General features: G+C 44.1%; 1 protein-coding gene across 1 annotated transcript; it reads left to right on the top strand.

The window, feature by feature from the left end:
• Positions 1 to 1,971: 1,971 nt before the first annotated feature.
• ccdc97 (coiled-coil domain containing 97) lies at positions 1,972 to 23,362 on the top strand. The gene is made up of 5 exons (XM_069909153.1): positions 1,972 to 2,144; positions 8,746 to 9,294; positions 12,167 to 12,412; positions 17,319 to 17,448; positions 23,188 to 23,362. Exons 1-5 carry the CDS (start codon positions 2,111 to 2,113, stop codon positions 23,312 to 23,314), a joined length of 1,086 nt encoding a protein of 361 aa, XP_069765254.1. The 5' UTR covers positions 1,972 to 2,110; the 3' UTR covers positions 23,315 to 23,362.
• The last annotated feature ends 736 nt before the right edge of the window (positions 23,363 to 24,098 follow it).

Raw genomic sequence — 24,098 nt, 5'->3', positions numbered from 1 at the left:
GAAACCTACAGCCCCTGGTGTTCCCAGGCCGTCTTCCCTCCAAATACTGACCAGTCCCGAGCCTGCTTAGCTTCCGAGATCAGACAATCTCAGGCATGGCCTGGGTGGTGGCGGAAATTAAGGAAAAGATTCTTCCTCCACATAACAGCCAGACTTTGTAGTTTGTTCTTTGGATGCTTCATCATGGTCGGGTGTGGAAGTGCCAATGCACAGGAAGGGAGAGGTGGCCCGACCTTTATGACCTGGGTCCCAGGGAGGAGTCCAGGTAAGAGTGTCATCAGAAGGCGGACCAGCCCGAGTCAATTAGCACACGCAACCCACACCATTACAAGGGTATTGATGTCCCCAGACCACACGGTAATGTAGCTGCTCAGCACACTTTCCATCACACATTTGCTGAAATTTGCTAGGGTTTCTGGTGTCATATAAAACCTCTGATAACTCCTGAGGAAGTAGAGGTGCTGACGTGCTTTCTTCACCAATGCCATTGGTGTGTTGGGTCCAGGAAAGATCCTACAAGATAGTAACTCCCAAGTTTGTTCACCCTCTCCACCTCAGATCCCCCAATGAATGCTGGATCATACACCTCTGGTTTTCCCCTCCTGTATTCAACAATCATCTCCTTGCTTTTGGTGACATTGAGTGTGAGGTTGTTGTTGATGCACCATTCAGCCAACCTTTCATCGCCTCTTTTTATGCAATCACAACCATGGTAGCATCAGCGAATTTGTAGATCGTGTTGTTGCTGTACCAAGCCCAGAGTCATAGGTGTATTTGTGGTCGGGGTGGAAGTTAGCAACAAAGCAGATGCAGTCAACAAGCTCATTATGGGTACATGAGGCAGGACCAAAGTTGTGGAGGAAGAGTTGAGGGGACTTGCCTTTGTAGGTTTGCACCACGGATTAATCCACGTAGCCAACAAAAGGCAGGCATAGCTGGGGCTCATGCAGATACCCATGGCTGCCCCTTTAACCTGGAGAAAATGTGACGAGTCTATAATGGGTATAGATAGTAAGAATATTGAGGGCTAAAGCTAATATACAGCAATCCTTCTCAACAAGGCCTGCAGCTCATTTAGGGGGGCAGGGGCCAAGGACTGAAATCATAAAATATTTTTTTTACGTGGTCAGTAGGAGAGATTTTTGGAAGAAACCAACTAAACGTAACTGCTTCACAAAGAAGAGGGCCCATAAGCTTTTAATAGACTCCTATGGGGGCCATTGCTCAAGAAAGGTTGACACAAGCCAGAGCTGGAGACAGGGGAGAGTCTCAGCAGTGTTTTTTGGTTACAATAGGCTCAATCAATAACCACAGAGTGATAGGCTGCAGGAACAATAGGCTTTAATGCACACAAGACTTTGGCTGGAACAGGAATGCCGGAAAAGGGGGTGGGGTTAATGCGACCCTTCTGGCCAGGGCAAAAGGGGAGGAGACTAAAGGGATGAGTCATTAGTGGGCAGGCCAGCCTCATATATACAGTAACTGGTAGAGCTCGTTGAAAGAATCAAAGACTTGTTGATCCAAGGCTTTTATTAGCAAAAGACAGGAGCTCTTCACAGGTGGCCGACCAGTCCAGAATGATCCGACCTGGCTAGGGATACAACCCTTTAAGGCCCAGACAATAGGCGTGGCTTAGCTCTCAGCCAATCGCTGTAAGATACAGTAACTATATACACTGGTGATAGATCTGTACGTTCACACTATGCAATGGAGGAAAACCTATCAGTACAACGGTATTTTACAGAATAGAGCAAATGGTCTCTTTCAGTGCCTTTCATTTCAATTAATTCTATAGCGAACAAACATTGCAGGGCGGTCACTAATTTTCAATAAAAATAAAAAGATTCAAACTGCACAAAAGGCACCAATTGTGAAATTCTGTCTTTGTGTTAAGAACCGTAACGGTTTTAAATAATAATTCTTTTAATTAAGGGCTGCAGACAGACCGGAACCTTCCCACGGGGATTAGTTCCCCCGAGCGCGGACTCTGTTGATGTTCGGACACTGTCCGTCGAGCTTTGGATTCCGGGTTATGACATTTTAATTTTAAATGGTTTTTTTTTAAAGGAATAATATCCGCGGTAAAAGCCCGGGTGTAAGATGTGAGGCGATGGACGGGGAAGATGGTGCGAACGCGGTGGAAGGTAATGGTCGGGGGGGGGGACTGCGGCCTAGTTTCGGCTGCGCGGCCTGGAGCCGGGGATCGAACTTCAGGGATGAACCGGCCCCGGGACCTTAAGTCGCCTGGGAGTTTGTTCCCGAGGCCCCTTCCCTGGGGTTTCGGGCTGGAGCCTTCATCAAGGGGTGGGGGGTACGTGAGAGAGGCCCGAACAAAGGGGAGGTGGGTGGGGGGGGGGGTGGTGGAGAGAGAGAGAGAGAGAGAAAGGAGGTAGGAACCTTGTTAGAACCTCATCTTCATATTTTTATGTCAGTTTTACTCATCTCTCACAAACTAGAATAAGACCAGCTAATTAGTGAACTCAGTAGGTGCTTTCCAACTAAGATGGGGTTAACCCGGGGCAATTTGCCCAGTTAGTGCCCCACTCACAAGGCAGCTTGAAAGGGCCCGACCGTCCAAAGTCAACCAGGTCCCTGTCCTACCTTGGGTCCCTTCTGCGCTGGCGTCACAGGGAAACCCCGGGTGAAGTGTCTGCGGTGATCGGGGTGAGAGAGGGGTCGCTTCCAGGGCCCGGGTTAGGGGGGGGGGGGTATGAGAGGTTGCTGCCATGGGTCGATGTTGCGGGGAGGGGAGGGGAGAGCATTTGATGGTGGGAGGGGGTAAGAGTGAGACAGCTGGTGAGGAGGGGGAGACTGACAGCTGGTGGGGGGGAGAGACTGACAGCTGGTGGGGGGGAGAGACTGACAGCTGGTGGGGGGGGAGAGACTGACAGCTGGTGGGGGGGAGAGACTGACAGCTGGTGGGGGGGGGGGGGAGAGACTGACATCTGGTGGGAGGAGCGCGATTGATGGGGGGAGACTGACAGCTGGTGGGAGGAGCGCGATTGATGGGGGGAGACTGACAGCTGATAGGGAGATTGACATTTGGTGGTGGGGAGATTGACAGCTGGTGGAGGGGAGACTAGTTTGCAAGACACGTCACTTACCACGTCATCAGGGGAGTGGGATCCCCCAGCGATTTACTGGGTCCATTCCCCCTCAGCTTAAAAGGTGCTGGAGGCACCTTTGCCCCACTAATCGCACCTGGGTCAGTTTAAAAGCACCTAATGTTCATGCCCTGGGGTTGGAGAGTGCCCAAAACGAGGTGTTGTACCTCCATTCTGAGGGTGGTCAAGGTGGGGTAGCATGAAAGGCCATGGACAGAACATGTGAGCTTGAGAGTGTGACTCAATAATGAAATAGTTGGCTACGGGGAGGTCATTTTTGTTGCAGACAGAGAGGAGGTGCCGGGCGAAGTGATTTCCCAATCAGTGACCGGTCTCTTCGATGTAGAGAAGAGGGATCAGTGGGTCCAGCAGCGTCGGGGGAGGTCAAAGAATGGTCAGTGTTTGGCTCGGGATGCTTCATCAACCTTTCCTCCCGCAATGATGCTGCCCCGTCCGCTGAGTACTTGCAGCAGGTGGTCTTTTGTTTTCGCCCCCTCCCCCCCCCCCCCCCCGTTATCAGCCCACTGGCGGTGGTCAATGTGGCAGGCACCAAGAGATTTCTTTAGGCAGTCCTTGTACCTTTTCTTTGGTGCACCTCTGTCACGGTGGCCAGTGGAGAGCTCGCCATATAATACGATCTTGGGAAGGCGATGGTCCTCCATTCTGGAGACGTGACCCATCCAGCGCAGCTGGATCTTCAGCAGCGTGGACTCGATGCTGTCGACCTCTGCCATCTCGAGTACCTCGACGTTAGGGGTGTGAGCGCTCCAATGGATGTTGAGGATGGAGCGGAGACAACGCTGGTGGAAGCGTTCTAGGAGCCGTAGGTGGTGCCGGTAGAGGACCCATGATTCGGAGCCGAACAGGAGTGTGGGTATGACAACGGCTCTGTATACGCTTATCTTTGTGAGGTTTTTCAGTTGGTTGTTTTTCCAGACTCTTTTGTGTAGTCTTCCAAAGGCGCTATTTGCCTTGGCGAGTCTGTTGTCTATCTCATTGTCGATCCTTGCATCTGATGAAATGGTGCAGCCGAGATAGGTAAACTGGTTGACCGTTTTGAGTTTTGTGTGCCCGATGGAGATGTGGGGGGGCTGGTAGTCATGGTGGGGAGCTGGCTGATGGAGGACCTCAGTTTTCTTCAGGCTGACTTCCAGGCCAAACATTTTGGCAGTTTCCGCAAAGCAGGACGTCAAGCGCTGAAGAGCTGGCTCTGAATGGGCAACTAAAGCGGCATCATCTGCAAAGAGTAGTTCACGGACAAGTTTCTCTTGTGTCTTGGTGTGAGCTTGCAGGCGCCTCAGATTGAAGAGACTGCCATCCGTGCGGTACCGATGTAAACAGCGTCTTCATTGTTGACCCCAACAATTTTTTTCATGGCTTGGTTCAGCATCATGCTGAAGAAGATTGAAAAGAGGGTTGGTGCGAGAACACAGCCTTGCTTCACGCCATTGTTAATGGAGAAGGGTTCAGAGAGCTCATTGCTGTATCTGACCCGACCTTGTTGGTTTTCGTGCAGTTGGATAATCATGTTGAGGAACTTTGGGGGACATCCGATGCGCTCTAGTATTTGCCAAAGCCCTTTCCTGCTCACGGTGTCGAAGGCTTTGGTGAGGTCAACAAAGGTGATGTAGAGTCCTTTGTTTTGTTCTCTGCACTTTTCTTGGAGCTGTCTGAGGGCAAAGACCATGTCAATGGTTCCTCTGTTTGCGCGAAAGCCGCACTGTGATTCTGGGAGAATATTCTCAGCGACACTAGGTATTATTCTATTTAGTAGAATCCTAGCGAAGATTTTGCCTGCAATGGAGAGCAACGTGATTCCCCTGTAGTTTGAGCAGTCTGATTTCTCGCCTTTGTTTTTGTACAGGGTGATGATGGTGGCATCACGAAGATCCTGAGGCAGTTTACCTTGGTCCCAACAAAGCTTGAAAAACTCATGCAGTTTGGCATGCAGAGTTTTGCCGCCAGCCTTCCAGACTTCTGGGGGGATTCCATCCATACCTGCTGCTTTGCCACTTTTCAGTTGTTTAAGTAAACCCTTACTATGGAGTAATAATGGAACCTTTACTAACCACAAAGCACCTATGGCATCCTATGTAAAACACAAAACCTGAAGTAAAAACAATGCTGGATAAACTCAGCAAGTCAAACAGCATTCTTTATATAGCAATGATATATAACCAATGTACCTTGATGAAAGACTCAAGCCCAAATGTTGGTTATGTAGTTTTGCTATATAAAGCATTGTTTTTTTTTTACAGACAAAAGGTGTTAATTGGATATGGAGAGGAGGCCAGGAGAGAGGAAAGGTGAGAGTTGATAGGGGATGGGGGAGAGAAGTTTGGCTCTGTGAATGCAGAGCTGGGGTGGGGTGTGTGTGGGAAGAGATAGAGGGGGGAGAGAGCCAGACATAGAGGAAAGGAGACATGTGGGGGGTGGGGGTAGGAGCGTGGCTAATAGAAACTGGAGAAATCAATGTTAACGTTGTCTGGTTGGAGGGTGCCCAGATGGAAGATGAGGTGTTGCTCCTCCAATTTGCGGATGGACTCAGTCTGGCAGTGTACGAGACCATGGGCAGACGTGTCGGCAAGGGAATGGGGCAGGGAGTTGAAATGGGTGGTCACTGGGAGATCCCTGCTATTGCGGCAGTGGACAGAGCCAACGTGCTCAACGAAGGGATCTCCCCATCTGCGTCCTGTCCTCTAAATGTAGAGGAGATCATGACTGGAGCACCAGATGCAGTAGACAAACCCTGCAGATTCACGCTTATCTTTTTTAAATTTTTTTTTATTTTTCACACTATAAACCACATTGATCAAGATACATACATTTTCCTTTTCAAATATATACAGTGTCATTTTCTCCCCCCCATCTTCCCATCCCACCCTCCCTACCTCCCCTCCCATTCATTTAAAGTTCAGAATCTAAGATACATTAAACCCATCAAACAATGTTGTCACTCAATAAAAATAAACAAGAAATTCCACTGAGTCAATTCTTTTCATTCCCTTCTCCTTCTGTAGGTGGTAGATGTCCCCGGTAGGTTTTCTCTATTGTGTTTCATGTATGGCTCCCATATTTGTTCAAATATTGTAATATTATTTCTTAAATTATAGGTTATTTTTCTCATGGAATACATTTATTCATTTCTATATACCATTGTTATATTCTCAAGTTATCTTCTAATTTCCAGGCTGACATAATACATTTTTTTGCTACAGCTAGGGCTATCCTAACAAATCTTTTTTGTGCACCATCCAAATCAAGTCCAAATTCTTTGTTTTTTATGTTACTTAGGAGGAAGATCTCTGGGTTTTTTGGTATATTGCTTTTTGTGATTTTATTTAATATCTGGTTTAGATCTTCCCAAAATTTTTTCACTTTCTCACATGTCCAGATTGCATGAATTGTTGTTCCCGTTTCCTTTTTACAGCGAAAACATCTGTCAGACACTGTTGGGTCCCATTTATTTAACTTTTGAGGTGTAATGTATAGCCTGTGTAACCAGTTATATTGTATCATACGTAACCTCGTATTTATTGTATTTCTCATAGTTCCTGAGCATAACTTCTCCCATGTTTCCTTCTTTATCTTTATGTTTAGATCTTGTTTCCATTTTTGTTTAGTTTTATCATTTGTTTCCTCGTTCTCCTTTTCTTGTAGTTTAATATACATATTTGTTATAAATTTTTTGATTATCATTGTGTCTGTAATCACATATTCAAAATTACTTCCCTCTGGTAACCTCAGACTGCTTCCCAATTTGTCCTTCAAGTAGGATTTCAGTTGGTAGTATGCCAACACTGTATCGTGAGTTATATTATATTTATCCTTCATTTGTTCAAAGGATAATAATTTATTTCCTGAAAAGCAATTTTCTATTCTTTTGATCCCTTTTTTCTCCCATTCTCTGAAGGAAAGGTTATCTATTGTAAAAGGGATTAGCTGATTTTGCTTCCAGATTCACGCTTCTCTTGGAAGAAGTGTTTGCGACCCTGAATAGTGAGGAGGGAGGCGGAGGATGATGTGTTGGATGCAAAAGTTGGTGGGGTAGTATGTGAGGACAAGGGGAATTTGTTGTCCGTTCCCTGATGAAGTGATGAGCTGTTGACGCCTTGAACCCTTGCTGCCATCTGGTGAAGGAGCCTTGCAGGGGAGACGCAGGAACCCTAAACTGTGACCATGTTTGTAGGTCTGATCTCGTTGAATTATAGGTTTCCAAGTTGGGATGGATAATAGTGTTGTTTCTGAGAGGGAAGGGGAATTTAGATTGGGGCACAGGTTCAGAATAAGGGGTTGCCCATTTTAATTGGATGCGAGAAATTTCTCGCAAGGCCAATGTAAATTGAGGATTATGGGGAATGGACGTGAAAAGTAGAATAAGCTTGCAGGGCCTTGAGGTCTATTCCTGCTATGTCTTCAGTACTTGTACTGACTGGTTTTTAGTGGGCTATGTAGGAAATGTGTGTAGGTGTTTAAAAGTCTCCAGATCACAAGATATAGGAGCAGAACTAGGCCCATCAAGTCCGCTCTGCCATTCTAATCATGAGCTGATCCATTGTCCCTCAGCCCCACTCCCCAGTTTCCTCCCCGTGACCCTTAATGCCCTGACTAATTAAATACCTATCTTAAATACACCCAACGACTCTCCCTTTCACAGACTTGCGACCCTCTACTGAAGAAATTTCTCTGCATCTCTGTTTTAAATTGATGCCCTTTTATCCTGAAGTTGTGCCCTCTGGTCCTGGACTCTCTGACCATGGGGAAACATCCTTGCCTGTCCAGGCCTTTCAGCATTCGAAATGCCTCTATGAGCTCCCCCCTCATCCTTTTGTACTTCAGCGAGTACAGTCCAAGAACCGACAAATGATCCTCATAGACTAACCCTTTCATTCTTGGTATCGTTCTAGTAAATCTTCTCTGAGTCTTCCATGCCATTGGGAGGACGCATTTTCTTTTTATGGCAAATGTCTCACCATGATCTTGCAGGCGTCTCCAACGATGTAACAGTGTTGTGAGGAGTGTTCCGACTGTAGATCCAGCGAGAATGAAGGAATTTATCAGTCAGGAGGTCTATGGCTTGGAGGGGAACCTGCACGGGATGGTGTTCAAATCCCCTTGCTGCCCATTGCCCTTCCTGGTGCAAGATGTATTGGGTTTGAAATAATTGAAATGTTCAAGATTGTCTTTTTTAAAAACGTTGAGTGGCTTCCAATGCACTGCCACCACTTTCTAAAATTTTTCTACTTTTGTGCTCTGTTCACTCTAAAACAAAATGTTATATAAAACTGCGTATCTAAAATTATGAGAGGCATACTTAGAATGGATAGCCAGCACCTTTACCCAGGGTTAGAACAGCAAATACCACCTGTTTAAGGTGAATAGAGGAGGTTTTTTTTTTAACATAGAGAATGGTGGGTGCTTGGAGTGCATCGTTGGGGGATGGTTGGAGGCTGGTACAATAGGGATATTCAAAAAACTTAGATAGGCATATGGATCTAAGAAAAATAGAAGGTTTTTGCCATAATGCAGGGGAGGATTAGATTGATGTGGGCTTATTTAGGTTAGTACAAAATTGTGGGTGAAGAGCCTGCACTGTGCTGTAATGTTCTCTGCTCTAATGGGAAAATTAAATTACCTACAGGTCCTCAAATGCAAAACTTTCTGGGAGTTGCTCCATTCATAGGCGACACTTCTCCACATGCTGTCACTCAAGAAGTCAATACACAGATCGAGGAGATGCTTGAAATCCCCAATGAGGGTCAGCCCACCCCGAATGAGGCAGGAGAATCAAATCACCCCAGGGCTCCCAGCTCAGTAGCAGCAATCAGCATGTACGAGGACCGCTCTGACTTCCAGGAGGAAGAAGCCATGGACGCTTCCCTGAACAGTATGTTCCACGCGATATGCTGCAGTAAGGCTGTGATCAAGAGTCAACAGAAGGATGAGCCTGACCTCCGTCATGACCAGAAGCTGTCCATTGTGAAGGAACTTTTCTACTGCAAGCCAGTCGTTTTCCTGGAACGCTTTCACAAGATAATTAAGGAGGAGCACCTCATCTGCTTCAGTCACTTGGCTGGCAACTATGAAGTTGCTTTTTACTGTAATGAAGTGCGGAAGTCATCAATGAAGAAGAGTGCCCGAACAAATGTTCGCAACAAGAGGTACGCGGCTCTGCAGCAACTAATTAAAGGTGATGTATGGAAAGAATCCCCCCCCCTCCCCCCACCCCGTCCCATCTTGGGGTTGAATGATAATCTCCACAATGTCTTCCCCATTGTTCATTGTAGACAATAAGACTCTGAGGATAATTTAACCATAGTTGGCATCTTTTAGCAATCGCTGATGTCATTAATAATGAAATCAGAATATGTCATGATCATGTCACAAAATTCTTTATTTTCTGGCAGGATTACCGTGCAAATATTGCAATAAATTACATTTAAAACATAAATAGTACAATAGGAGAAAGTGAGGTAGTGTGTGTGATTCATTGTCCATTCAGAAATCTGCTGGTGAAGGGGAAGGAGCTGTCCTTGTGCCACTGAGTACTCGTCTTCAGCCTCCTGTACCTTCCCCCTCCCCCCCCCCCCCCAAAGTGGCAGCAGCATGAAGAGGGCATGGCCTGGGAGGTGGGGTCCTGGAGGATAGAGGATAATTGTGATATGATCCCTGTGCTTTTTTTGGGAAATGTTTATATTTAACAGGAAGAGCACATTCGTTTAATCAGACTTTTGGTTAGGATTTCTGGGGGCTATCTGGTGTTAGGTTTTATTTAAAAAATCAGATAAAGAGAGGAAGGGAAGAGAGAACAAAGAGATGACAGATTTCTGGAGCTATTACCAGTCAAGATATAAGCTGTTTAATGGGTGATAATAACCCTGGACCAGTAAACCTCCTCTGGATCCCAACTCACCATGCACCTTTTATTCAGTATTTTTCTTTCCCTTCACTTTGCCAATTAATAGTTGTTTCTGTGTAAAGTCATCGATTTGAAATGTTAACTCTTTTTCCTCTTTCCACAGATGCTGCCCGTCTGGTAAATAGTTTCAGCATTTTCATTTTTAAAAATTTCTGGGATCAAGTTTCTGCGGTATTTTATTTGCCGTCTCTGACCCATTTGCACACCTTGCAATCCAATCCACAATATTTGCCCCAATCCTACCACAAAACCTCACGACCAGCAACGTAGGGACACCGAGCCACCTACGATGGCCTGGGTGAACTGACCATTTTGCCATGTGGCAAATTGAAGGCATCAACCTCCATTCTCTGAGTTAAGCTTTTAGTTCCAGACCCTTCATCAGAACTGGGAAGGGGGGAGAGAGCACACTGCTTTTCAGTGGCAGTTCAGTTTCCTGTGACCGACAATGTTTCTCTTTCTCAGTCACGATGAAATGTTAACTGCGTTTCTCTTTCCACAGATACTGCCTGACTTGCTGAGTGTTTCCAGTATTTCCTGTTTTTATTTCAAATTTCCAACTTCACAGTATTTTTAAAATTTTCTTTTTATTGGTTTTGGAGAAAATAATAATAATCAGATACATAAATGCATATGATATAAAGTTCAGGTAAATTGAAATGACAGTTATCAAGTTATGTATTATTGTATAAAAGGAAAAAAAGAATAAAAGCCTATAACTAATGTAATTTCTCACTCCAATCTATTATCTGAGCGATTACAGTTAAAGTCAGGTGGAAACTACTAAATTCAATACTAATAATTCAAAAAATGAAAATATTTTTAATAAAAAGCAAAAATAATCTATAGATTTTGAAATTGAAAAAAGTACCTGAAAGAGAATTTTAAAAAAAATCGTTGTACACTCTCATATTTAGAGAATATATTGGGGTAAAATTTAGCTAATTGAACTTTGGAATAGCGGGCCCTATTGATATTTTGTTTTATAACCTCCACACACCCACTTCAAGGCACGTAGCAGTGGTAGATATCCCAGAGTTCAGGCTACAGTCGAGGTTGGTGGTCCGTGCGGTCCTCGGGGAGAGCTACACGATTATGGGTGTTGTTGTACTGACATTAAACCAAGGCTCCTACTGCCCTCTCAGCTGAATCTGAGCGATCCCATGGCTACATTTTAAAGATGAGTTTAGAAAATCTCCCTGGAATGAATATTTATCCCCGACTTAACATCACCAACATACATTAAGAAATAGGAGTTAGAAAAGGGCATTTGGCTCCATGAGTCTGGTCTCCCATTCAGCAAGAACATGGCTGATCTGCCTCAGCACCAGTTCCTACCCCATAACCTTGATCCCTAATTCAAACATCCCTCCACATCTGTTTTGAATGCATTCGATGATTAAATCTCTGCATCTGATGTAATAAACAAATAACATGGAAAATATGTTTCTAAATTTGATGACAGAAACGAAAAATTCTCAAAAATTGTTTTCTCCAAATCAAAACTGTCTGTGGTTTGGGAAGGGGTTCAGATTCACCAGCCCCCTGTGTTCTGTATGTTTTTTTAAATAAAAATGTTGATCACTAATCTCTGCTGCAAAATATCCTGTTGCCCTGCATGGATTTCCTTGCACGTTATTGTGATTTTTAAAATATTGCCCCTATATCACCACTGATGAGGTTATTTTTAATTTAGACATCCAGCACAGTAATAGGCCCTTCTGGCCCACGAGCCCATGGCACCCAAATACCCTAATTGACCTACAACTCCCGGTATGTTTCGAACGGTGAGAGGAAACTGGAGCCCCTGGGGAAAACTCGCGCAACACTGGGAGAACGTACAAACTCCTTACAGCGAGTTTGGAACCAGAGTCACTGGCGCTGTAACAGTATTGTGCTAATCGCTACATTAATTGTGCCAAAATATCTTGTGTGAATTTCCTTGCTCACTGTTGAGACGTTTAAAATATTGCCCCTCTATCTCCTCTAATCAGGCTAAAGATATTTTTTTTCTCTGATCATTTTACAAATGTCTCCACCTAATTAAGAAACAAATCTTGCTCCTCATTGGAACTGATGGCTAGGATCTTGTGGTCCATTTCTGAGGTACCTGTACTAACTTCTGTTGGTCTTTACGCTGCAGATGGGGAGTATTTCAGCGATGAGCAGATGCGGACGCGAGATCCGCTGCTCTATGAACAGTATATCCGGCAATACATGACAGAGGAGGAGCTGTTGGCTGAAAATAGCAAGAACCTGGGTGGTGCAATGAGTCTATCAGACCTGCTGATGAACACTTATCAAGAGAAGATTGTGCAGGAGAGGCTACAGTGGCAGCAGGAGAGGGAGGAAGCTTGTGAGGAAGAGGAAGAGGACGATGAGGAGGAAGGTACTTGTTGGAATACTTTCTCAGATCTTCCCTTAAGACACACATGTCAAACTCTGGCCCTTATATTTGGCCCGCAAGATCATATTAAATATATATTAGAGTTGGCCCGCTGGCCGCCGCGCCAGTATAGCGCATGCACACTGAAGGTGAAAATGAAGGCGCCGGAGGTGTGGAGGGATCTCAGAGTCCCGAATCCCGGGGATCGGAGTGCCGCACTCAGCCCGCCCGGCTCCCGGACACACAGACGCGGCTGGAGTTGGGGACCATCCTCACTGGGTCTGCGCTTCAGCGGCGACGCCGGACCGAACGTCTCGTTGGCGATGCCTTCCCCCTCGCTCCGTGCGTGGCGGACCCTGCCTCCCGCTCCTTTTGGAGACGAGCCCGGCGCCGTGAGATCGCAGTTTAATCCCTCTCCAACCATGGGAGGGGGGTGGGAGCAAAGCGCTCTTCTCAGCCAATTCCTCCACTGCCCCGGACGCCGGCGTTTCAAAGGGGGGTTCGGGTGCCTTCGTCAGGCGACCGACCTGTTGGTCCAAGACAAGGGGAGAGCGTACAAACTCCACACAGACAGCACCTGAACTCGGGTGAACGTGGAGCTGCGACCCCACATTCCACATCAGGACTGTGTGTAAGATTGGGAGCAGTGAGACGGAAGCTTATTTTATTCCTGTAATTTAAGCCTTTCTTGGGGTGGGGGGGGGTCCTTCTCTGACCACTTGCCTAACAATTAACCTAATCAGATGTGGAGTTACCACAATACAACAGTTCTCAACCTTTTTCTTTCCACTCGCGTCCCTGTGCCATTGGTGCTCTGTGATTAGTAAGGGATTGCTTAAGGTGGTCTGTGGGTGGGAAGAAAAAGTTTGAAGACCACTGCTTTAATCATCCCTCATTGACTCGTCATGTGCACGGTTTCAGATCTCCAAAGGAAATGGGCCAATGACAACGACAATGACAATGAAAGAGTTTATCCAAAACTATTATTAAACATTTATTTTAATAAGAAAAAGTTTAACATTACATTTGTTGAAAGAAGAGAAAACATGCAGATGTTGTTGAAAATTTTCAATAAATATTTAGTTCGGCCCTCGACTTAGTCCAAATTTTTAATTTTGGCCCTCCGTGAATTTGAGTTTGACACCCCTGCCTGAAGGGAATACGTCAGTAATTGGAAGCCACCCTGAATGTTACAATGAACTAAGCGAGAAGCTGGAGGAGCTCAGCAGGTTAGGCAACATCCTTGGGAAGAAAAGGTTGTTCAGTGTTTTGGGTCATGAACTTTTATCCAGCATTTCATGTAATAGTCTTGATAAAGCTGACCCTCCAGCAGCTCATTGTTTGCTCAAGGTTCCAGCATCTATAGTTTTGTGTTTCTTTAAATGTTATAATGTTGTTAGAACATAAGGAATAGGAGCAGGAGCCGACCATTCGGACCGTCGATCCTGCTCCGCCATTCAATGAGATCATGGCTGATCTGATGATGGCATCATCTCCACCAACTGCCTTTTCCCCATATCCCTTAATTCCCCTACTCTGTAAAACTCTATCCCACCTTGTCTTAAATATACTTACTGAGATCGCTTCCACTGCTTTGATGGGCAGCAAATTCCACAGATCCACCCTCCCTCTGGGAAATCTAAATCTAAACCCTCCTAAATCTACTCCCCTGGATCTTGAGGCTATGCTCCCAAGATCTGGTCTCTCCCACCAACGGAACCAACTTACCTGCCTCTATCTTACCTATACATTTCATAATTTTTTATGTTTTAATAAGATCCTTTCTCATTCTTCTAGATTTCAGCAAGTACAGCCCCAGGTGTCTTAATCTCCCTTCACAGGCTAAGCCCCTCATCTCTGGAACCACCCAGGTGAACCTCCTCTGCACCACTTCCAAAGCCAGTGTATCCTTCCTCAAACAAGAAGACCAGAACTATACGCAGTTCTGCAGATGCGGCCTCACCAGTTGTAGCAGAACCTCCCTGCTCTTCAATTCAATATCTCGCTCATCTTTTACACTAAGTGTTATTACACTAAGCTATTTTTTTTCCCAGGTTCCTCCCCTGAAGACATTACTTGGTTCTGTTTTCCTAGTGTTGATTTACTATTTCCATTTGTTAAATCCAGTCTGGAGCGGATTTAAGGTTGGCGTGACCATCTCCTGCCTCTTAATTCTTATGTTTGCTTGACATGCCTTTTGCCTGACTATTGCAATATGAGGGGCTTTATAGAAAGTAATAGAAGTTTCAGTACAAAATATGCTAATCAGCCCTCTGTGATTATTAGCAGAATTTGATCCTATTCCAGTAGAAAGTTTGGGACCTGGGAGCACTCTAATCAGGATTTCTGAGGTTTAATATAGTGTGCTCCACCAATCTATCCTTGGGATGTTTTGGGACACTGTGACAGCGGCCGAGTTCCTCCAGCATTTTAGTGTGTTTTTACTACATCTGCAGACTTCAGTGTTTCACTCTAAAGAAATCCATGGCCTTCCCTGGTCTGGTCTATACCCGACCGTTAATCCACTGGTCAGTAATTAATTTAAAGGTAGTTCAGTTTAGGTTTGATTCTAGATAACTCTGTTTTTCACCTAAAAGGCAAGAATCTTGTCTTTTGGATGAAAGATGACTCCAATTGCTCTTTGATGGAGTTGTCTGGAATCAAACCTGAACTGAACTGCCATTAAATCAATTGCTGACATTCGGGTATCGACCAGACCCGGGAAGGCCATGGATTTCTTTAGAGTGAAACACTGAAGTCTGCAGATAGAGTAAAATCACACCAAAATGCTGGAGGAACTCGGCCGCAGTCACAGCATCCATAGGAGATAAAGATTTATAACGGACATTTCGGGCTTGAGCCCTTCTTTGTGTGAGCAAAAAGCAGGCAGGGAGCCTATATTAAAAAACCGGTGAAAAGGGGAGGGAGAGGAGTACAAACCAACATGCAAAGGTGACGCCAACAGGGAGATGACTTCATTGATCACCTTGACTCTGTCTTCTGCAATAGCATGGATCTCCCACTGGCCACCCATTTCAATTCCCATTGCTGACATGTCTACCCATGGCCTCATGCACTGCCGGAATGAGACCACCCACAAATTGGAGGAACAACACCTCACCTTCCATCTGGGCACCCTCCAAACTTGTTCGGTTTCTTTTGCCTCCATCCCCAACCTCATCTTTCCTTTGTCTCCTTTCCTCTCACTCACGCACTCTCTCTTTCCTCCCTTTTCCCTCTGTTTCCCTTCACAGAGCCAAAAACTACCACCCTCCCCCTATCCTTTCCTTTCCTGTCCTCTTCTCATATCCAATTACACCTTTTATCCAATTACCCCTCCCACTCCCATTCTTCCCTTTTCACTAGGTTTTTAATACAGGCCCCCTGCCTGCTTTTTAACTCACATCTTGAGAAAAGGCTCAGGCCTGAATCATCAGTAATATACCTTTACCTCCTGTGGAGTCTGCGAGACTGGCTGGGTTCCTCCACCATCTCTGTGTTCTTACAGCGGATTTCATTTCCTGGTAAATCTGACATTTTTTTTAGATATAATCTCGTAGTTTTGGGGCTGAAAATAGCATTTTAATTCACAGTGACGTAATTGTTTCTCAATTGTTATGGGAGAGGGAAGGGTTAATAGGCGTCAGGGTGCAGGGAGTAACACTAGTCAATGTTGTGGTACCCCTTATGGACCTCATGCCTATTTGCTAGCATGGAGAAGGTGGACATTGACTCCACTGAAAAGAGAACAGTGTCAGGAGACTGTTCTGTCCAGGCAAGGTAGTATGCACCAGCAGGTACCTTACGAGCTTTGCAAATAGTTGGAGGTATATTAATGTTGATAGGTATTCTGATGTTTCTATCAGTTTTGGATCATTGAGAGAGATTCTGGGTCATCATTTTAAGAGGACATTGTGGGTTAAGAAGAATTCTGCAAGAGCTATCCTGGATAAACCAGACTTTTCCCAGGATTGTTGCTATAATTTAACTTTTGTTCTCTGGTAGAGTCAACAGGGAATTCCACTCTTGCAATAGAATGTGAATTATCCCACCATTTCCCAGACATGTTTGTTTTGATTTGGGAACACAGCACCCATTTCTGTGTTTCAGAAACTCAGAATATCAACTTAGATGTCACCTCAATGCCTGTGCAGATTCAGAAACTCATTTACTGCACGGCTTTAATGGTGCATCTACTTTAGTGCTTTGTTTGGAACTTCAGGGCAAATGTAAAATGCTGGTTGAGAGCCAACACACTAATGACATCATGATGAAAGCACATCACCGCCTCTATTTCCTCAGGTGTTTGCAGAGATTTGGTATGACGTCAGAAACCCTGGCAAATTTCTACAGATGTGTGATGGAAAGTGTGCTGACCGGCTACATCACGGTCTGGTATGGGGACACCAATACCCCCGAGCGTAAAGTCCTGTGGAAGGTAGTGGACACAGCCCAGGACATCACAGGCAAAACCCTCCCCACCACACAATCAAGAACATCTACAGGGAACAACATTGTTGGAGGGCAGCAGCAAACATCAAGGATCCACACCACCCTGTTCTCACTGCTACTCATTTAAGGACATTACTTTTGCACTTTGTTTTTTCTTCTCTTGGTATTCCACTCAGTTGTTTACATTTGTTTTCGTGTGTACAGTTGTTTTGCACTATCAATGAGTGGTAATTCTGTAAAAGTAGTGAAAACAAACAAGGCTGGAGAAACTCAGCAGGTCAAACAGTGTCCTTTATATAGCAAAGGTAAAAATACAGGACCAACGTTTCGGGCGAGACCTTTATCAAGGTAATTCTGCCTTGCCTGCAGGATAAAAGATTCTCAGGGTTGTGTGATGTCATGTGTGTACTCCAACAATAAATCTGAATCTTGCACCAACACTCCTGTTCCCATGCAGAGGACAGCCCTGAGTCTAACGCTGCAGAGTGGGTGCCCAGTGACGATGAGAAAGTGATGCTGAGGGATGAATTTGTGAGCCGCATGCACCAGCGATTCCTCGATGGAGAAGATGGAGACTTTGATTACAGGTAACTTTCATTTAGTCTTGCTCAGTCAGCATGGAAGGAAGCCAATTAATATTATTTTTTTTGTCATTCTTTATTTATCGCACTATGAACTATATCAACCAATATATTTACAGATGCATCTCTTTAAATATTCGCAGTGACATTTTCTCTTTTTTCCCCCATCCCTCCCTCCAAAAACAGTAAATATTGAATATATAAAATACAATAAAACAATATCTTTATACAAAAGGAATACAAACAAAAAAGATGTATCATCTACTTATTCACATTAAATCTGGTCGAGTTTATCTTCTTATCATTTTAGGTGGTGGTGGTCCGAGGCCTGCTCTTTCTGTTATGTTCCATATATGGTGCCCAGGTTTTTTCAAACATTGCAACTTTGTCTTTTAAATTATATATGATTTTTTTTCCCCCAATGGGATACACTTAAACTTGGTTATATATTCCGTTAATGTTTATAGTCATATAGTCCAACATGGCCATCTTATATCTTTATTTTCACTTCTTTTCTGCCTCTTCACCACCTCCATCCCCTTTTTTTCCATTACTGTTTTTTAAGTTTTCCTTTTTAATCTCAATATATGACAATGAACTTAAGACATGAAATACCCCAACAATCCCCACAAGCAATAACCCTTTAACCCCAAATGAATCTCCCCTCCTTGGATTGCCCCTTGTCCCTTGACGGCAACCACAACTCCCCTTTCCATTCGGTTTGCGAACTTGCTTGCAAGCGTCAAACGATTTTGCAGTGACCATTATTCTCCCACCCCCAGCCCCCCCCAGAGAACACTATTTTCCTATACTTATAACAAAGCCCCTTCTTCCCCTTCTCTTATCCATCTTTAACATCTTTAAATCTTTATATGTACATTATCTTTACTTTATATTTTTACATATTTTTGTATATTTTCTTGCCACTCATCCTCTTGTCACTCCTCCTCCTCCTCTTTTCTCCTGTCCTGCAAATGTTCACCAAATTCTTGGGCTTTCTTTGGGTCCGAGAACAGTCTATTCCGTTCCCCAGGAATAAATACTTTGAGTACAGCTGGATGTCTTAATATAAAGTTATACCCTTTCTTCCATAAGATTGTTTTCGCCGTGTTGAATTCCTTCTTCTTCTTTAAAAGTTCGAAGCTTATGTCTGGGTAAAAAAATATTTTTTGTCCCTTATATTCCAACGGCTTATTGTCTTCTCTAACTTTCTTTCTTGCCTGCTCCAGTATGTTCTCTCTTGTCGTATATCTTAGAAATTTTACCAATATGGATCTCGGTTTTTGATGTGGTGGCGGTTTCGGTACTAGCGCTCTATGCGCCCTTTCGATTTCTATTTCTTCATGTGAATCTGTCGTTCCCAACACCTTCGGGATCCATCCTTTTATAAATTCCTTCATATCTGACCCTTCTTTTCCTTCTTTCAGGCCCACTATTTTTATGTGGTTTCGCCTACTGTAGTTTTCCAATACGTCAATTTTTTGTGACAATAAATCTTGTGTCTCTTTAATTTTTTTTCGCTCTCTTCCAACTTCCCTCTTGAATCATTTATCTCCATTTCTACAGCAACTTCTCGTTCCTCCACATTTTCTCCTCTTTTCCCTATTTCAGTCACGACCAACCCTAAACTTTGCATTCTGTCTTCAGCTCTTTTCATTTTTCTTTTGATTGAACTAAATTCTAAATGATAGCCATTCTTTTAATGACCTCATTTGTTCTTCGAAAAAGGCTTCATCTAAACTTTGTCCTTCTATTTTACCTTCTTCTTTCCTTTGAAGTTTTTGGTCTTCTTCCTCCTCTTCTTCTGTGTCTATGTCTGTGTCCTCTTCTCTGTATCTGTGTATCTTCATCCTTCTCTGGTGAGCTGCTTCTGTATCCTTGCTGGACCTCCAGATGCTGGACCTCCAGGTGCTGTGTCTCCTGCTGGAGGCCAACCCACTGCTGGGCCTCCTGCTGCAGGCCGACCCACTGCTTGGCCCCCTGCCGCAGGTCGTCCCCCTGCCGGTCGCCCCGTTGCCGGTCGCCCTCTTCCAGCCCTCATTCTCTTTTTCACCACTCTTCTTCTTTCTTGATTACCTCCCCAGCCGAATGCCCCGATACTGGGCGTCTCTCAGCTGGCCGCTCCTCAGCTGAGTCCCCCTCCCGCTGGCGTTAACCTTTTCTTTTACTTGCGCACCTCTTCTTGGCTCTGAGAGCCATTTTTGAAGTCCGCCATCGGGAGGACACCGCTCCTCTGGGGACTCCCCAACACCGGAGATCGGTCGCTCCTCTCCACAGTGGCTCTCTGCTCCGACGTGCAGGTAAGGCCTTCATCTTTCTTCTCCTGTGATTTTCCTTCTTCCCTTTTCTCTGTTATTCTTACTATTTCTCTTTTGGGTTCCGTCTTCTGTCTCTTCTCTGAAACTTTATCTTTCTCTTCCTGTATTTTATGTTTATTGAGCTCTATTTTTTCAAACTTTTTTTTTCTTTTCTCTGGAGAGGGCTGGTTCCAGTCAACCAGCCACTACTCCATCACGTGACTCCCCCGAAGGCCAATTATTTAGATTAATTTAATATTGCCACGTGTACCGAGATACAGTGAGAAGGTTTCTTTTGTGTACCATTCTGTTCTCGCTGCTGCCATCAGGAAAGAGGTCTCGGTGCCACATGTCTCTCACCACCAGGTTCAGGAACAGCTGCTCCCCCTCCACCGTCAGACTCCTCAACCACAAACTTCAATCAGGGACTCGTTTAAGAACTCTTATTTTGCACAGTATTTATTTCTGAATACAGTAAAATCTCTGTTATCTGGAATTCAAGCAACCAGCAAAAAAAATCATGGAAAATAAATAGGTTAAAAAAGTACAAAAGTTTAAAATTGTACTAGCAGTTAATTCACCAGTTAGGCAACATGCAGTCTCTAGCAACCAGAAAATTCACTTATCCAGCATCTACCAGTCCTCATAGGTGCTGGATACCAGTGGTTTAACTTTTTTTTTACTGCATTGCAGTCATTCTTTCTTTGTTTACATTTCTCTCCTTTTCTTGAGTACAGTTTTTTTTGCACTACCGGTAAGTAGAAATTCTGCCTGGCTAGCAGGGAAAAGATTCTCAGGGTTGTATGTGATGTCATGTATGTACTCTGAGATAATAAATCAGAACTTTGAACTCAAAGCCTAGCAAGGAGATCCAGGGTCATCTCAGAAATAAAAAGGGAGACTTACCTTTTTCTCTGCTTGAAACACTGAGCTAGTCAGTCCTACTTCTGCATTGGTTAGTTGTCTGGTTTTAAAGCACCAATCCAAGTGCCATTTCCTCCACCCAGATAATTTTCTTTTAAGTTTCCACATTCACTCTTCTGTCCATTGTCACCAGAATGATTAATCTTCTCATGAACTTTTCCCTATGAGATGTTCCCTGTGCTGAAGCCAAAAGTCAATTCATCTCTTTAAGTTATTGTCCTTTCTCTGTTCAGAATTCTGTTTATGCTGGCATATAAGACGATTCTATAAGATGATCATCTGAATTTCCACCTAAAATGTAGGTTTTGCCTATACTTGCTGTGTAAGACTTCCCCAAATCTTACTGTCCTAATAGTCCTTTACCAACTATCCCATTGACCAGTGAAGTGATGCTATCACTATATTTTAAAAGTAAATTATCCAGTAAAGGTTTACATTTTATTAGCATATTTTAAAATAAACCACCGTCAGCTTCTTCAACGGCTGTTTAAAGGCAGTACGGAGCTGATGACAGTCGGACTGGGCGGGTGGACCCTATGGGGAACCGCTGGGACTTCGCTTTTAAGGTTTAGAATTTATACATGGAATGGGGGAGCCCTAAGACTTTGCTGTTAAGGTTTGGATTTTATATTAGGTGTATAAGATGAGCCCTTGTTTTGGGGTGACATTTTAAAGATACAATACCATCTTGTACGCCAACATATACGGCAGTTCACAACTGTGGCTGCACCACAGAAATCTAGGCTGACAGTTGCCGTGCTGCTTTGTTAGAAATGCTGACTGTCCAGTAAAACAAAGCTCCGTCCCCCACTTGAGTTACCACGTCATTGCTTTGAAGAAAGGGCAAGGGATATTCTAGTCAATATTTATGGCACCGTCAGCGTTAGTAAAAGAAAGTATGTTACATGGCCATTTTTTGCTGTGCTGATTGTCAGAGCTTGGTGGATACATTATTTCCTACGTTAATGCATTTCAGGAAGAATGTATTGGCTGTGTGCCAGTTAGTGAGATTGGGAAGAATTCCTAGTGAAGTTTTCTTTCTTTGTTGCATCTGCTATCTTACAAAATGAGATCCATCAATGGAGACTCATGGTGGTTCATTATCTCTGTATGCTCTGACACATTGGAAAAGAAATGGATCTTGTCCACAGCCTTGAAAATGTGTTTGTAGATTAACCACGTCATTTCACTGCCACAGTAACAATGTACTTTGGTGAGAACTGGCCTGTCTGTGAAGCATTTTGCAACATTTCGGCAACACGAGGCTGTGTCAACGGTAGCTCAGTGGTTAGCACACTAATGGTCCCAAGTCAGAAGCTTGGGGTTAAAAGCCTGGAACTCCAGCATGGTGTCGTGCATCATCGACACAAGTGCTGTCTTTCAGATGATGCTAAATCACGGCTCTGTCTGCCCTCTTGTGTCGATGTGAAACATTCAGTGAGTGGTATAGCACCAGTCTATTAACTCCTCAGCCAAAACCCAAAGCTCATTCGCTGAGATTCATCATGTTGCTCTGGGGACTTGCTGACTCCTGCATTACAGCTGGGTTAGATTTCAGATAGCTCTTGGTGATGTAAAGCACTTGTGAAATCCTGAAGATCTAGATTGAATTGAACCAGAGAATGCTCGGGTTAGCACAACTCTGTTACAGCGCCAGCGACCCGGGTTCGAATCTGGTGCTGTCTGTAAGAAGTTTGTACATTTTCCCCATGTCTGCGTGGGTTTCCTCTGAGTGCTCTGGTTTCCTGCCACCCATCAAAACGTACAGGGTTGTAGGTTAATTAAGTGTAATTGGGTAGCAAGGACTCGTGGGCCGGAAGGGTCTGTTACCAAGCTGTACATCTAAATTTTAAAAATAAAATTTAAATTAAAAAAATTTAAAACTACTGCATAGAAACTAGCCCTTCATCCATTTAGTTTGAGCCAAACTATTTTTCTGCCTAGTCCCCATAGCCCTGCACCTGGACCATAGCCCTCCATACCCCTCCCATCTATCACCTATTGGAATTTTTTCTTAAATGTCAAAATCGAGCCAGCATTCACTTCAGCTGGCAGCTCATTCCACTTTCTCATCACCCTCTGAATTAAGAAGTTCCCCTTCGTGTTCCCTTTAAGTATTTAACCTTGACCTAACTAGTTCTTCTCTCACCTCACCTCAGTGGAAAATCTAACTAGTTCTTCTCTCACCTCACCTCAGTGGAAAAAAGCCTGTTTACATTTACCTAATCTATACCCCTCATAATTTTGTATATTTCTATCAAATCTCCCCTCATTCTCTAACGCTCTCGGGAATAAAGATCTAACCTATTCAATCTTTCCCCTGTAACTCAGCTCCTTGTAAATCTCTGCACTCTTTCCTATAGTTTAGTGACCAAAATGTGGAAGTTTTTTGTTTCCATTTTTGCACTCATTCGAGATCTAGGTCCACACAGGGGAGGTGAGAGTTAATTTAAGGGGAAAAATAATGTCTAGGAATTTGTAGAACCTGCTGATATTTTAAGAGCCATTCCCATTCACCTTTCAGTGCTGTTGACGATAACCCAGATTTTGACAACCTTGACATTGTGAATCGTGATGAAGAAGAGCGATACTTCGATGAGGAGGAGCCGGTAGAAATTGAAGATATGGAAACAGGGTTGGACAGGGACTGATGGGATTCAAACATATTTCAATTAAACTTTTATTTTTAAAATTTTAAATTTATCAGTGCATCTGAGTTCTCTCTGCATATCTTTGGGAACTGTTGGAGAAAGTGTTGTGGTTTTGTGTACATGCCTGTCCCGCATCGGACTTGTCAGCCACAATCGAGCCTGCAGCTGACGTGGACTTTTATCCCCTCCATAAATCTTCGTCCGCGAAGCCAAGCCAAAGAAGAAATGTCAAATCAAAGAGTCATAACCTCTTCCACATTAAAAAAATTATTTAAATTGGCAGAGTATCCTATATCTCTGGACTCATCTTCCATAATGTAATCAGGTAAAATGGAATAGGTAGTAATGTTAAAATGGAATCCTCCAGTGGCATTCCATCTCCTGCAGCCTAATTGTTTGAGCTTTCTAATTCTTAATGCTTTCCTGACCGTGTGTGTGTATGTGTGTGTGAGTGTGTGTGTGTGTGTGAGTGTGAGTGTGTGTGTGTGTGTGTGAGTGTGTGTGTGTGTGTATGAGTGTGTGTGTGTGAGTGTGTGTGTGTGTGAGTGTGTGTGAGTGTGTGTGAGTGTGAGTGTGTGTGTGAGTGTGTGTGTGTGTGAGTGTGTGTGTGAGTGTGTGTATGTGTGAGTGTGTGTGTGTGAGTGTGTGTGTGTGTGTGTGAGTGTGTGTGTGTGTGTGTGTGTGTGTGTGTTGGTGAGGCCAAGTTCAAGGTAAAATGTGGAGTTTCATCAGATGGATATTTCATATATGTAGGATTAGGATGCCCAAGATCTGGAGAATTGTT

This window comes from Narcine bancroftii, chromosome 13 (assembly GCF_036971445.1).
Source record: "Narcine bancroftii isolate sNarBan1 chromosome 13, sNarBan1.hap1, whole genome shotgun sequence".
Taxonomy (NCBI): domain Eukaryota; kingdom Metazoa; phylum Chordata; class Chondrichthyes; order Torpediniformes; family Narcinidae; genus Narcine; species Narcine bancroftii.
The sequence above is the reverse complement of the archived record's forward strand: the minus strand, read 5'-3'. Positions and strand labels throughout refer to the sequence as shown.

Bases quoted from the DNA above. Each gene is read 5' to 3' on its own strand.
- ccdc97 (XM_069909153.1), top strand. From the start codon at position 2,111: ATGGACGGGGAAGATGGTGCGAACGCGGTGGAAG. The intron at 9,295-12,166 runs GTGATGTATGGA...TTTACGCTGCAG, and splicing joins TCTGCAGCAACTAATTAAAG to ATGGGGAGTATTTCAGCGAT. The intron at 17,449-23,187 runs GTAACTTTCATT...TTCACCTTTCAG, and splicing joins GATGGAGACTTTGATTACAG to TGCTGTTGACGATAACCCAG.